Raw genomic sequence first — 15,707 nt, 5'->3', positions numbered from 1 at the left:
GCATCCCTTGGAGCTTGGTGGTGCTGGCCGGATCTTTACTTCTCATGGAGAATTAATAGTGGCCGAATATAGCTTGGAGAAGAAGGAGCTTGGTGGTTCTCATCTCGGAAGATCGTTGCCCACACAACGTCCGAGATAAGAAGAGGAATACGGTAGAAGATCAAGAGGTTATTTTTGCTTACAAAGAAAGGTATAACTAGTAATTATTTTCCGCATCATACTAGTTTTCTTTGTATAGTTATTTATGGAAATACCAAACACAAGAGGCATATGATTCTAGAGTTTTTGAAATAGTTTTTTCGAGTTTGTGTTTTCTTCTTTTTCGAATTTATGATTCGATTGTTCTTTTTGGTTAACCTAGAGTTATTTAAGGAAATAAATATTAGCTTTCTTTAAAAGGCTTTGCCTAGGCGGTGGTGGTTGCTCCCATATCCAAGAAGGCCATGTGCCTCGCCATGCAGTCCTGGAAGCCAATTTTAGAAATTAATATTTATGAAATTAATAACTTAGGTAGATTTGAATCAATAGTGTTAAGTTCCGCTTGCGATTCAAATCTAAACCATTAAGAACAGATAAGTTAAATTTGGAATCAATGATGTTAAGTTCCGTCTGCGATTCCTAATTTAACTTCTAAAGAACACAATAGGTTATTTAAGGAAAGGTTCGACACTTGTACAAAAAATTTTTGTACAATGGAACCGGTACGTTTTCCTAGGACTAACCAACACATTTAAGGTAGTTTCTTTTTATACTAACTGCATAAAAGAACAAGACTTTTGTTATTATGGAAGTGTATGCTCTTAATCTTGATATAATAACAAGTGCATATATTTAGTATTTATTTCTTTAATTTATCAGTGGGTGAGATTTAGTTCGATAAATCAAGAGGCCCGATAAGTTGGGAAATAATATTATTTATAGTGTGTGTTGTTGATTATAGAAGGAAACTGTGTCCTAACAATCTAGGTTGATGATATCCCCAAGATGAGCTCATAAGGATTGTCATGTAAACCCTATAGGTGGAATTAGTCCAGCATGACAATAAGGTTGAGTGGTACTACTCTTGGAGTTAGATATTAATTAAGTGAGTTGTTAGTAACTCATTTAATTAGTGGACATTCAATATCTTAAACACAGGGAGATTAACACACTTATGATAAGAAGGAGCTCATATATTAATATGGGATTGGTGCGGTAGTTCAATAATAACTCTTTAGTGGTATGAATTATTATTGATAAACTCGAGTTGGGTGTTCGGGGCGAACACGGGAAGCTCAAGTTCATCGGGAGACCAAAACCAATTCCTCCTCTCAGTCCCTGTCGTAGCCTCTTAATTATAAAGTCTTATATCCACTTAAAGCCCACCTTCTTACCCATCCTTAGGTGCCCGGCCAAGCTAAGCTTGGAGCCCAAGCAAGGGCCGGCCAAACCAAGCCTTGGATGGGAATTTGATGTGGCTGGCCTAGCTTGGAGCCCAAGCTTAGGTGGTCGGCCACATAAAAAATAAAAGGGAATTTATTTTTAAAATATTTCCTTATGTGGAAACCATGATTTTAAAAGAGAGTTTTAAAAATTAAATCTTTCCTTTTATAGTTTCTACAAAGAATTAAGAGAAAAGTTTGATATCTTTCCTTATTTATAGTTAAAAGGAAGATTTTAATTTTTGGAGAAAACTTTCCTTAATTGTAATAATCCACATATTTTAAAAGAGATTTTAATTTATAAAAGTTTCCTTTTATAACCAACCATGAAGCGAATTTAAAAGAGAAATTTTTATTTGAAAAATTTCTAGAAACAAATAAGGAAGTTTTAATTTTATGTTCAAAACTTGCCTTGTTTAGTGCACATGATGTGGCTGGCCATTGAAAGATTAAAATGAAGTTTTAATTAAATTTTCCTTTTTAGTCATTGGCAAGGAAAATAAGGAAGTTTTAATTATGTTTAAAACTTTCCTTATTTGCCATTAGCAAGGATTATAAAAGAGAGGTAGGGGTTGCCCCATTAGATAACACATCTATTATTTCTCTCATCTCTTCCTTGGTGGTGGTCAACCCTCTTCTTCCCATATTCTTCTTCCTTGGTGGCTGGCGGCATCTCATCTCTAGGAGTTCTTGGTGGCCGGATCTTGTTAGAGGAAGAAGGAGAGATAGGAGGTATTGTTTCTTAGCATCCCTTGGAGCTTGGTTGGTGGCCGAAGTTCTTCATCTCTAGGAGATTGTTGGTGGTCAAAACTTGGAAGGAAGAAGAAGGTTTTGGTGGATTCTCATCTCGGTAGATCATCACCCACACAACATCCGAGATAAGAAGAGGAATACGACAGAAGATCGTGAGGTCTATAAGCTATAAAAGGTATAACTAGTTTTGTTTCTGCATCATAACTAGTTCATCTTTTGTATGGATTTTGAAATACCAAACACGAGAGGCTAACGATTCTAGATTTCAGATTTATGATTCGATTTTGTGTTTCTTTTGTTTTTCGATCTTGTGATTCGATTGTTTGTAGTGGTTAAACCTAGGGTTATTATAAGGAGATTAAATATTGAATTTCGTTGAAAGGCTTTGTCTAGAAAGTGGTGGATGATCTTATACCCAAGAAGGCCTAGTGTCTCACCATGTTTAACCTGGAAGTCGATTTCTGAAATAAATATTTAATCAAATTTGTAACATGGTGGATTTGGATTAATAATGTTAAGCATCGTTTGCGATCCAAGTCTAAACCTCTAAGAACAGATAAGTTAAATTTGGAATCAATAATGTTAAGTTCTGTTTGCGATTCCAAATTTAATTTCTAAAGAACACAATAGGTTGTTAGGAAAGGTTCGGTACTTGTACAAAATTTTTGTACAGGGGAACCAATATGATATTTCGAGTAGCAACCAACACATAGATGAAGGGGGAGGCTCCTCAGAAGAAAGCTACAGCAAGGAGGAAGAAACAAGCTTCAAAGCAGACCTGGTAAGTGAAGTATGTTTACTACCCCTGACCAGTTATATTCAGATATTAAATCTATGATTAGATCATTATGTAAGCTAAAATTGAAAAATAATAATTTGAAAACAGAAGTTTTTGAATTAAAAATAATCTTAGCAAATACATGCCCCTTAGAAATGTATGATAAATTAAAAAATGAAAATGAAAAATTAAAGGATCAAATTGAAAAATCAAGAAACTTTGCATATAATAATCAAAATACCTATAAAAATTATAAAATTTTAAATTAGTATTTTAAATATCATAAGGGCTAAATTAGAAAAGTATCAAAAGAATATGTACCCAAGAAATTTCTTGTAACACAGTACGTAAAAATTTATTTTGGATCCTCAAATCTTATTTAGTCTGAATAAATGATTATGCATGTTATATTTGTTGGATCGTGAAACGTTGATAGAGGGGGGGGGTGAATATCGATTCGAAAAATAATGTTAAGAGTTAAGCGCAGCGAAATTTAAAAACAATAGACACAGTAATTTTACTTCGTTCGGAGCCTATGACGACTCCTACTCGAAGGCCCGTACTCCGTGAGTACTTTCGTTGGGCAATCACTATCAATTCGAATGATGGTTACAAAGATAATAAGTACAAGAATTGACAGAAATAAAATACCGACAAAAGAAGAAGAATTAGACTTAAGAAGGCGCTTTGTCGGAATAGCCTTGCGGCGTCGCAGGAGCGTAGAGCAGTAGAGCAAGCAGTAGATTCTGAGTTCTGAATTGATTCTGAAGCTCCACCCCTGGTGCTTCTTTTATATGCTGCTCCGGGCGCCTGGATCCCTTCCGGGCGCCCTGGTGAGACGTGGCAGGTCTAACCAGCAAGCTCCACGTGGCGACGACTCGGCTTGGATAAAATTCGCCTCCGGGCGCCCGGACCCCTCTTCTCCAGAAAGTCCATCTCCTGTAAGAAAAGGTTAGTCCGAGGCAAATATACCCTGCACCACAGATTGTTAGCACAGTTTTATAGATAAGCAAATTGAGTATGAATTAGCAAAACAGAGTATCACTTAGATTCCGTCTTTCCGAGACCGGAATCTAGTCACGATCTCGACCTAGATATCCGAAATGGATCTAAGCCGGATCGACGCCTAATGTTTCCTTCCCGGGAACGCGTCCTTGCAGTCACTCCCCTCTAGTGACTTACCTCACTTACCTGCCAGACGTCCGGTCAGCCCGTCGACCCGTCTGGACTTCATGCCAGCTATTCGGTCAGCCCGTCGACCTAGCTGGATTTCGTGCCTAAGCATCCGGTCAGCCCGTCGACCCGCTTGGACTTCGTGCCAACTATCCGGTCAGCCCGTCGACCTAGCTGGGCTTCGTGCCAGACATCCGGTCAGCCCGTTGACCTGTCTGGACTTCTCTTACACACTCGATCAAAGTGTTAGACAACAACAAACTAACTTAACCTGATTTGTCATTCATCAAAACCTGGGTTAAATCGTTAGTGCTAACCGCACCAACAATATTAATTTCACTTTCAAAATTAAGTTCGTATGCTTACTGTTAAAATTAATTTCTAAAATTTTTCTTCTATTGCTTGAATGAAAAATATCTTAGCATTAATTTTACAGAATTTTTTTTATTAAAAATTACTTTATGAATTTTTTATTGAAAAGTCATAATTTAATATTTAAAATATTTTGGATATGTATTTTGACAAACCTATTTTTTGAAAAAAATTATCGCTATATTTTGATTTTTGAATAACAAGAAAAATCAGTATTATTTTTAGATTAATAAAATTATTTTTAAATATTTATTTTCGAAAAGCATCATGTCTATTTTGAACATTTTTCATAAAATCTTTTTTTTTTTTTTGAAATCTTTGTCTAAATTTTTTATGGTGAGAGATCACTTGAAATTCTATTTGAAAATATTTTTTTTGTAAATTTTTGATAGATAGTAAATTTTATATGGATTAATTATCAAAAACCTTATTTTTAAAGCTAAAAAATCCTGAAAACTTATTTTTAAAAAATTTAATTTTTCATTTGTTTTTCATTCTGTTCTCAATACTTAAAAATATTTTAAAATTTTATTTTTATAAAAAACTAATTTTAATATTTAACTAGTAAAAACTATGATTCTACATAAAATAACTTATCTATGCTAAAATACTTAGAAATTTTTGGTGAAAATTTTTCTATATATGTAAATACTTCTGTTGCACTCTAAGAATTTTTTTTACAAATGTTAAAATATTTTTGTAAATTTGTGAATATGAGCCTTAAATCTTGAAAAATTCAGACTTTTTAGCTTAACCCTTAGAAACAGTTTCATTTTTATAACTTTTCCCCAACTTTACTTTTACTGTGATCAAAGGGAGAGAATGAAAGATGAGAGCTTAAGTGTAGAGGAAGGTTATATTTATAATTTTGTAATTTGTAAAATTCTAGTTTTAACTGTTATGTTATTCTACATTTTTATTATATTTTTTCCCTAACTCAAACTCGGATTGATGCAAATCAAAAAGGAGAAGATTGTTGGTACCCCGAGTTAGTTTTGATGTGGCCAATCGAGTTAAGTTAGGTTCTGTGTGTGTTTGATGCCTTTGTGTCTAAGTGTTCAGAAACATAGGAGCACAGGAAGTTGAGTGAAAGACACAGCTAGCGAGAAGGACGAAACGGGAGAGAGTTAACATCTAAGGAATGAGGTGTTGCAGAAGAGTAAGCTGGCGGACGAGAAGGAGGCACGCGACATTTCCAAGGGACGAGAAACTAGAGCGGAAGGTGTTAGAGTGTATACTAAAAGCTTAGCTTTTTGTAAACATTTATTTTGAAATAAAGAATCACATTGGTCAAATGTTTACATTTATATGCTAAGTGTAGTTGTTCAATTAATTTATATTGTAGATAACATGGTGTGTGGTGTCACACATAGAAGATCATGTTATCAGTTCCTTATAAATTATAAATAGTAGCTCACGACTAAGATGGATAAGAAGAAACCATTGAAATAGTCGTAGTGTAATTTGGTATTAGTTTATCTTGACTATAAAATTACACTAGTACACTCTGAGTGTATTGAGCAGGACCACTTAAGGTAGTTTCATTTTATACTGACTGCATAAAAGAACAAGACCTTTGTTATTATGAAAGTGTGTGCTCTTAATCCTGATATAATAACAAGCACATATATTTAGTATTTATTTTTTTAATTTATCAGTGGATGAGATTTAGTTCGATAAATCAATAGACCCGATAAGTTAGGAAATAATATTATTTATAGTGTGTGTTGTTAATTATAGAAGGAAACTATGTTCTAGGAATCTAGGTTGATGATGTCCCCAAGAGGAGCTTATAAGAATTGTTATGTAAACCCTGTAGGTGGACTTAGTCCGACATGACAATAAGGTTGAGTGGTACTACTCTTGGAGTTAGTTATTAATTAAGTGAGTTGTAGTATTCATTTAATTAGTGGGCATTCGATTTCTTAAACACAGAGAGATTAACACACTCATGATAAGAAGGAGCTCATATAGTAATATGGGATTGGTGCGGTAGTTCAATAATAACTCTTTAGTGGTATGATTTATTATTGATGAACTCGAGTTGGGTGTTCAGGACAAACACGGGAAGCTCAAGTTCATCGGGAGATCAAAACCAATCCTCCTCTTGGTCCCTATCGTACCCTCATATTTATAAAGTTTTATATCCACCTAAAGTCCACCTTCTTACCCATCCTTAGGTGGCCGGCCAAGCCAAGCTTGGAGCCCAAGCAAGGGCCGACCAAGATAAGCCTTGGATGGATCAAGTGGTGACCGGCCCTAGCTTGGAGCCCAAGTAGGTGGCCGGCCATAATAAATTAAAAGGATTTTAATTTTTTAAAATCTTTTCTTATGTGGATACCACGGTTTTAAAAGAGAGTTTAAAATTTCAATATTTCCTTTTATAGCTTTTTACAAAGGATTAAGAGAAATGTTTGGTATCTTTCCTTATTTGTAGTTAAAAGGAAGATTTTAGTTTTTGATAAAACTTTCCTTTTTTGTAACCATCCTCATGGTTTTAAAAGAGAGTTTTAAAAATTATAAATCTTTCCTTTTATAGCTTCCTACAAAAGATTAAAAGAAAGATTTGATATCTTTCCTTATTTGTAGATTGAAAAGGAAGATTTTAATTTTGAGAAAACTTTCCATGTAACCATCCACATATTTTAAAGAAGAGATTTTAATTAAAGTTTCCTTTTATAACTAACTATGAAGGGGATTTTAAAAGAAAAAAAATTTTATTTTAAAAATTTTCGGAAACAAATTAGAAAGTTTAAATTTTGTGTTTAAAACTTTCCCTGTTTGGAGGACTTGTAGGGGCTGGCCATTAAAGGGTTAAGAGGAAAGTTTTAATTAAATTTTCCTTATTAGCCATTGGCAAAGAAAATAAGGAAGTTTTAATTATGTTTAAAACTTTCCTTATTTGCCAAGACCAAGGAATATAAAAGAGAGGGTAGAGGTGCCTCACCTCACAATAACACGTCTATTATTCCTCTCTTCTCTTCCTTGGTGGTGGTCGGCCCTCATCCTTCTTCTTCCCCTATTCTTCTTCCTTGGTGGCCGGCGGTTCTTCATCTCTATGAGTTGTTTGTGGCCGGATCTTGTTAGAGGAAGAAGGAGAGATAGGAGACATTGTTTCTTAGCATCCCTTGGAGCTTGGTTGGTGGTCGATGTTCTTCATCTCTAGGAGGTTGTTGTTGGATGAAACTTGCAAGGAGAAGAAGGAGGCTTGGGTGAATTCTCATCTTGGTAGATCGTCGCCCACATGACGTCCGAGATAAGAAGAGGAATACGACAGAAGATTGTAAGGTCTATAAGCTACAAAAGGTAAAACTAGTTATTAGTTTCAGCATCATAACTAGTTCATCTTTTTGTTTAGATCTTGAAATACCAAACACAAGAGGCTAATGATTCTAGGCTATCGAATTTATGTTTCGAGTCTGTGTTTCTTTGGTTTTTCGATCTTGTGATTCGATTATTCTTATTGGTTAAGCCTAGGGTTACTATAAGGAGATTAAATATTGAATTTTATTGAAAGACTTTGTCTAGAAAGTGGTGGATGATCCCATACCGAAGAAGGCCTAGTGTCTCACCATGTTTAACGTGGAAGCTAATCTCTGAAATAAATATTTAATCGAATTTGTAACATGGGTGGATTTGGATTAATAATGTTAAGCATCATTTGCGATCCAAGTCTAAACCTCTAAGAACAGATAAGTTGAGTTTGGAATCAATAATGTTAAGTTCTATTTGTGATTCCAAATTTAATTTCTAAAGAACATAATAGGTTGTTAAGAAAGGTTCAGGACTTGTACAAAATTTTTGTACAGGGGAACCGGTACGATATTTCGAGTAGCAACCAACGGAAGATTGTTCGAGAAGGTCGGAAAATGGGTTTGAGTGAGCCTTATTCCCAATGACCGAAATCACTCAAGCGAGCGGAGCCGGAGTAGAAGACCCGAACGAAAAGTCAACTCAAAGTTGACTATGGTCTGAACGCCCGGAGTCTAGGCACCCGGAGCTACTCCGGGCGCCCAGAGTCTAGGCGGCTGGAGCTACTCCGGGCCCCCGGACTGGTCTAGTTTAGCCAAGGTGCCTTGGTGAGGTGCCCCTATGCGAAGGCGGTTTGGCCGCCCGGAGCCTTTCCAGGCGCCCGGAATAAGGTTATAAATACAACCCTGATTTCAGTGGTTCAGAATCACTTGTATAGGAATCAATTTACTGTTATACTATTTTGATTGTGTGCTTCCAACCCTTGTAAGAGGCTTCTCCACCTACGATGAAAGGAGAATTTGATTAGTGTTTCAAAGTCTTGAATTAACAACCTTTCTGGTTGTAACCAAATAAAATCGATAGTCTCTTTATTTTAATTATTTTATCAATTTCATTCATATAAGTGTCTTTATTATTTCAAAAGTACAAGAAAGGTTGATTTTATTTTTCAGAGCAATTCACCCTCCCCCCCTCCCTTTGTCGGTCGCTTGAGTCCTGACAGAACCTTGACTATGACGGTTCTGGTTCGGGAACAAGGGGTGGGTCAAATCCCATGAAACTTGCTTCTGTTGACTTTCGTCGAATCTGGTTAGCTTCTTCAAATTAGCTTCGAATGAGATGTGATCGATTCCTAGAGAGAGTAACATACGTCAGAGGACTCACACGGAGTTATCTTGATGAGATAACTCTGATGCCTAAGTCATCACGGAGCCTCAAATAATATAAAGTAGATAAATGAACGGAGAAAATGATGGAGTAAAGCAGATAACAAGAGATTGGATGATCATGATTAGATACCCCTTAGAACCTCCCTCCCCTTACCTTATATAGGGAAAGAATTCTAAGAGACATAACTCTTGGAAAGAAAACCAAAGGATGCATCCCATTAAAGGATGTTGTAATAACTAAAAGATCGAAAAGAATTTAGATATCTCCATAATGATATGATATTGTCCACTTTAAACCTAAGCTCTCATAGTTTTGCTTTTGGGCTTTACCCAAAAGGCCTCATGGCAATAGAGATATCTTTTTCTTATAAACTCATGATCTTTCCCATGTGTTTTCAATGTGGGGCTGTGTTTGCAGCCTTGCAACCCCAACAATAACCTCCATATGATCATGTCCCTTCACTCATCATGTCCCTTCGCATGCAGGAAGTTGAGAGGTCAAGAAGTTGGAGTGCTCGACAAGACGGGAAGTTGGAAAGCTCGGTGAGTCTGTGAGATCAAACTGACTTAAAACTGAGTCGATCAGGATGTTGGGCCAACTTAGAGTTGGAAACTCGACAAATCGATAGTCGAGAAGTTGACAAATCAAGACTCGGGAAGTCGGAAGATCAGATCGTGGCTCCCATGTTGACTAACTTTGACCTTGTTCTACGTGGCTTATATATTGACCTAGTCAAGAGTTTGTCACGTGGACCCTGTACTCACCTCTGCATCAATAACATTCATGATACACCATGTGTAGATAACTAAGAATCATAGTATTTTTGGAGAGGGTAATAGGATATTGAGAGAAGTTTCACAAATGTACAAATATATGTATATCTATTTCGGGCGTGTAATATGATCTAATACAATATCCAATATCGATAGATCGAGAAGATTAACCTTTTTTGATACATGATTTATTTATTTTATTTATCAGTGTAGCAATTATAGCAAAAGATGATTAAGCTTATCTTAGGTGTCATTCATAGCCCACCCCCAGATTATATATACAAAGGAAGGTAAATCATAGGATCAGTTTATAGCCGACCGTCAAGTGACTAGGAGTCGGAGAATTTTTTTTTTTTTTCCAAAAACATGTATTTATCGAAAATTAATCTCTTACTCTATTATAACAAATTTATCATATTAAACACCCCCGTGGGGACTTATTTTACTTATCATATAAATAGATAGAGGTATCAATTAATAGCGTCCCAAAATAATTGAAGTCCCTTCACACAAAAACTACTAAATTAGGAAATCGGTAACTTGACTCAAATTAGGTTATGTTGGTTCCGATTCTATTTAGGTTAGAATCAAGCTATACTTAACCAAAGGTTCCGATTCTATTTAGGAAATCGGTAACTTGACTCAAGCATTCTACCAGCGGGGCAGGGATCCCCCTCTTTTCGTTGCAGGCGGGGTTCACGACGAAGAAGTTAGAGCGGCAACGGTAGAAGAGGAGGCCGCGAGAGGTAGTGAAGAGGAAAAAGGTGTAGAGAAGAAGTCTAATATCCGGTTGAAGCTGTCGGCGATGAAGACGCCGGAGGCGGTGCGGTTGTGTTGAGACTGCAACAAGCGGAAGCGGCGGTCAGCGGCGGAAAGGCCTGGAGAGGAGTTGGAGTTGCAAGATCTTCTTGACCGGAAGGTGAGAGAAGATCTCGAGCAAGAGATCGCAGGGAAGGAGTTGATCAGCCATGGATAGAGATGGCGGCGGCGGCGGCGGCGGCGGAAGGTTTTATTTTAGGATTTATATGATATAGAGTTTAAATCCGATTAAACTCTATATAAAATTTTAATCGGATTGAACCTTCCGGTTAAAATTCTATATCATATCATATAGAGTTTAAATCCGATTAAATTTTTCTTTGAATTTTAAATATAAATTTTATTCTAAAAACATTGCTAGACCATGTCTTTTTCATATATCTTTAAAAAATATTCAAAAATCCTTTTTTCCATAAATGTAAAATTTTCCTTTTTTTTCATATTCCCTTTCTAAATTAAAAATTTTAAAATAATTTTGGATTAACATCCAAAAACTATATAAAGAAAATTAAATTAATGCTAACAGATTATATTCTAAGTACATAACAAATTAATACAGAAAAAATAAACCGACACAAATTAAATTTTTTAATATGCAAAGTGCATATAAAATTTAAATTGATGATATTAAATGAAATGCGATAATATAATTCAACCTAAATTATAATTAACTTAAATCATTATAAACGTGTGTCAACAATTAATTTGTAGGAAAACCATCTAGTTTATTATTATATAGAACATTATAATAATTAACATATTAATTTATATATATTTAAAAAATGTAATGATTTAATTTGGATTTTACTAATTTGTATATCATCAGAATATTGAAACTAAATATATGTAATTGTTAGTTTAATTTTTATTTATTTTGTTTGATTTGTTTTACTAACAGTAAAAAAAAAATTCCCCATAAATGTCAAGATTTCCTTCATCAAAAGGTCCCAATTAAGTTTTTATAAAATAAAATTTTGAAAATATTTATAAAGTCAATATACATAATCTAAAGGGAATAATGAGCCTGAGAGGCATCTCATCTTTCCGTTGTCGTTCTCAAAGCATATATCAAACACTTTAGTATCATATCATGCAACTCAAGTATCAAATATCTTCTATGTTGTTGCAAGTACTAATACGGTTTGCTCATCTCATATGTTTAATTTCCATTGTGTAATTTCTAGTGCATTTTGCTAAGTAATCCATATATTTTGTATTAGCGGACAAATGCCTGACGTAGATCTTATACCTCTTTTCTTTTGTATATTATTAGACAATGGATGCACTGACTAACTACAAAATATATTATCTCAAGGATTTCAATGCTTTTCTGCTTCGTTTTTGATTAACCATGTTCATTTTTGTTGATTCTGCACAAGAATGCTTATGGTAGACTTTATACCAGACATCTACTTAGAAGATGTGAAGCACATCCTTTCCCAGTATAAAGATCAGCTTGCAGTAACTTTTATATTTCAGTTCTAAATTCTCTGTTATTTGTCTAGTAATTGAAGGTTTTCATACTAATATTCTTCTCTAGGAAAAACTTCTTTTTCATGTTTGCCAAATTGTAAATTTGAGGCGTTTACCAAACTATTTGGATAAGGATTGAATGTGTAATTTTGTTCTTCAGCTCGTAAATCCATGATTGTTTATCATAGAAAACTAAGGCATCTAATTCATTTCCTTCACGGCTCAATTTGGTAAAACGATTTGGGAGATATTTATTGAAATGCGAGGTTACATTTACTTTGTTTGTTTCACTTAAATTTTGCGTCTCCCAGACTTTTGAACCAACTTAGTCGTCTCTTTTAGGATTTGGTTGCAGACATATTCTAAAACAATGTCAGTTTAAAATAGTGGGAAAAGTATGCATTTTGGGTTCTCAGTTTGAGTATCGCATCTTGAACCGTCTAAAATTCGATTAAATTTATCTTGTTTATTCTGTCTCTCACACCTTAAGGGTCAATTCAAAGACGAATTTATCACAGCCGGAGGCATCCCACTCTCTGAGATTTGTGCTCTACTCCACAGGCAATCAAAAGGAGAGGAAATTCTCTTTATCTTTAACTCATCACTTTCTCCTTTTCTTATATTGCAATGTTTTCCTATTACATTGTAGTTTATTCATCAGATAGCATAATTGGAAATCAACTCTTTTGGATTCAACTTTCAGGTAATGTTTATGTACATGGAAGTATTCTACTGAAGAACATATCGATTTAGCTACCAACATGATGGCATTGCTAATTGTGTTTGCAACCTTCTCTTTATTTTGACTAATTGACAAAAAAAATAAAGGTAAGTAAAACGGTCACCATGATGATGACCGATCGAGAAAGTGTATTTTGTAAATTGTATCCAAGAGTTGAATCAGTCAAACCCGATTCAATTGAAATGCTACTACAACTGGACCATCTTGTTTCAGAAACATCAGAAATATCCATTTAAGTAAAATCTTGTCTAGATAAACTTTGATACAAAGTCTCTTTTGCGCATAAATTTTCTGTAAAAATATTATTTATTTAATTTGTATAAATTAAATCCAATTATTTTTTTAATGTTTTATTTTTATTATGTTAACTTCTACAGAATGCTTCGAGTGGTGGATTAGATACATTGAGGGACAAAAATGGGCAAACAACAGCACTAAGGGCGTTCTGTTCATATATTTTATATTATTAATAAAAAAAGGACAAAAAGTCAAGCTATTTTAATAACAAAAAAGTATATTAGTAAACCATAAGGTTAATTAATTGAAATTATTATATTGGCACTTGTAAGCCATTAACATACGATCCCTACAATGATCATCACTTTTGGCTATCACTTGTAACCTTCACTTTTATAGCTACTAGATCAATAGGCATTCACAACATTACCTTTACCTCAATATTCATCTTATTAGCAGATTTTATAAGCATTAGGTTACGTTTGGTTGGGTGTAATGTAATCTAACTTGTAATGTAATCAAATTTGTAATATAATGTAATGTAAAGGTTATCTAAAGCTAGCAAATCATAAACTAGCCAATAGAAATGCATTAACTGAGACTCAAATCCAACACTTAAGAATTTCTCTTTAAGTTAATTAACAAAGGGCGAAAACATTCATATCGATTATACTAAAATTTCATTTCAATGCAGTTAGTGATACTCGAGGATACTTGGACTAGGGGCTCATTAGATGCTAATATATCAGTGAACTGCTCTCTGCTGGTGTGACTTCTCAGCTTTTGCAATCCCACTTGCTTTAATTCCTCCATCTTCTCCGGATTCGAGAGAAACCCTTCAAACGTCTTCTCGGGCATTCTCATTTGTAATTTAATTAGCTCTACGTCGGTACAGCCATGAAGCAAGTGATCGACCCTTGTTGTTTCATTGGTGCTCTGTATATGAGTAGAATTTTCCTGTATATCAAACTCAGAATTGTAGTCATTGTACACCTGGAGCAGCAGTTGGGATAATATCATTGATGATGATTGATCTTTCAGATTGAAGTCAAAGTTGAAGATCAGGACGTCCTCTTTGATTTCCGGATAAATAAATCTATCAAATTCGTTTTCTGCTGTTAATATCTGTCAACCAAAGTAAATTATGTTAGAGTATGCATAAAAAATGAAGGTCAGCTTCATCGATCTTCTCTCACGTTTGTGATTGTGCTAGAATTCAGCTTCAGCATGAGACAAACGTCTGTCGTTCGAAAAGCAGCTGTTCGAAAAGGAGGAGTTCCGAGAAGCTTCATCAATGCATTTGGAGGATCTGCAAGTGGATTGAGGCTAAGAAGTAATGACGCGTTCCGGACCTTGGGCGCTTCAATGCGCAGCGCAGTGGTGTTGACGGTGAACGACTCAAGCTTTGGGCAGTGGACGTCGATGGGGGGGAAGATGAGAGTCTTGTATAATACGACTAGATGCTTGATGGAGGCGGAGTGGATGCTTAGTTTGTTCATGTATAAGTTGTGGCAACACAAGAAATGCAGAGTCTCGAGGAAAGGGCAGGAGGCGAGCAAGGCGAACAGGAAATCATGGTCGAGAAGGCTGCAATATTCCATTTTGAGGAAGGTGAGAAGGGTGCAGGCAATTGGCAGACGGTGGCGGACCGTGATTCTGTGCAAGGAGAGACTCCTCAGCGACCTGATGCCCAAGAACCTGCAATTTCTCCTGAAGTTGGTATTAGTCCAATGCTCGTTGGAGCATTCGAGGGTGAGATCTTGGACGCCCGACTCGACGAGATCCTTGACGAGCAGCCGCTCGGGGCGTTTGGATAAATATGTGATGTCGGAGAAGCGGATGTGGCATTGGCGGATCAGGGCGCGGGGGAAGGTGTGCTGTTGGGGGATGACATCGCCGACGACGTAAAGGCTGAAGGTGTCGAGTCGGGGTATGAGGGAAGGGAGGCGGCGGCGGAAGTCGGAGCAGAGGGCCGAGAGGGCGACGCACTGCTTGATGGGGAGGAAGGAGAGGACGCAGAAGAGGAGGTCTTCGGGGAGGGAAGTGAGGCGGTCCTCCGCTGAGCCATCCTGCTGCTGCACATCATTACGGCGGCATCCAATTGAGCTGCGGCGGCGACGGCGATGGCGACGGACCGCAGGCGGCTCACACGGGGTGTTGTCGTGGTCCGCCATCAAGAGGTGAGCAAAGGCGTTGGGATCGAAGTATCGCCGCCGCCCCTTTACTATTTATTTGTCGAGGAAATCACGAGGTATATAATTCTCATAATTAAATGTTAAACAATAATATAGAAAAACAAGTAAGGTATGAAAAATTTCTAAAATAGTAATTTCTTAAATTGAGATAATTATTTTATTTATTTACTTTTTTACATCTGTTATAATATCAATTAGCAAATATAGGAAAAAACCAAATTGTTATTTGCTTTTTTTTATAGCAATTATAAACTTAATTAAATACGAATTTAAAATTAATATAATTGATAATATATTTATAAATTTGATAAACTAATTAAGAGAATTAAT

The 15,707-nt window shown here is 35.7% G+C and overlaps 1 protein-coding gene across 1 annotated transcript; it reads right to left on the bottom strand.

The window, feature by feature from the left end:
* Positions 1 to 13,837: 13,837 nt before the first annotated feature.
* On the bottom strand, positions 13,838 to 15,401 carry LOC121968271. The gene is made up of 2 exons (XM_042518717.1): positions 14,379 to 15,401; positions 13,838 to 14,307 (listed from the first exon to the last, which is right to left on the bottom strand). Exons 1-2 carry the CDS (start codon positions 15,354 to 15,356, stop codon positions 13,855 to 13,857), a joined length of 1,431 nt encoding a protein of 476 aa, XP_042374651.1. The 5' UTR covers positions 15,357 to 15,401; the 3' UTR covers positions 13,838 to 13,854.
* Between the last annotated feature and the right edge of the window lie 306 nt (positions 15,402 to 15,707).

The sequence above is a fragment of the Zingiber officinale genome, chromosome 3B (genome assembly GCF_018446385.1).
Source record: "Zingiber officinale cultivar Zhangliang chromosome 3B, Zo_v1.1, whole genome shotgun sequence".
Taxonomy (NCBI): Eukaryota; Viridiplantae; Streptophyta; class Magnoliopsida; order Zingiberales; family Zingiberaceae; genus Zingiber; species Zingiber officinale.
This window is presented reverse-complemented; position numbering and strand designations above follow the sequence as displayed.

Coding starts and splice junctions, on each gene's coding strand:
- LOC121968271 (XM_042518717.1), bottom strand. CDS start 15,356: ATGGCGGACCACGACAACACCCCGTGTGAGCCGCCTGCGGTCCGTCGC. Junction 14,308..14,378: donor ATTCTAGCACAATCACAAAC/GTGAGAGAAGAT, acceptor TTTGGTTGACAG/ATATTAACAGCAGAAAACGA.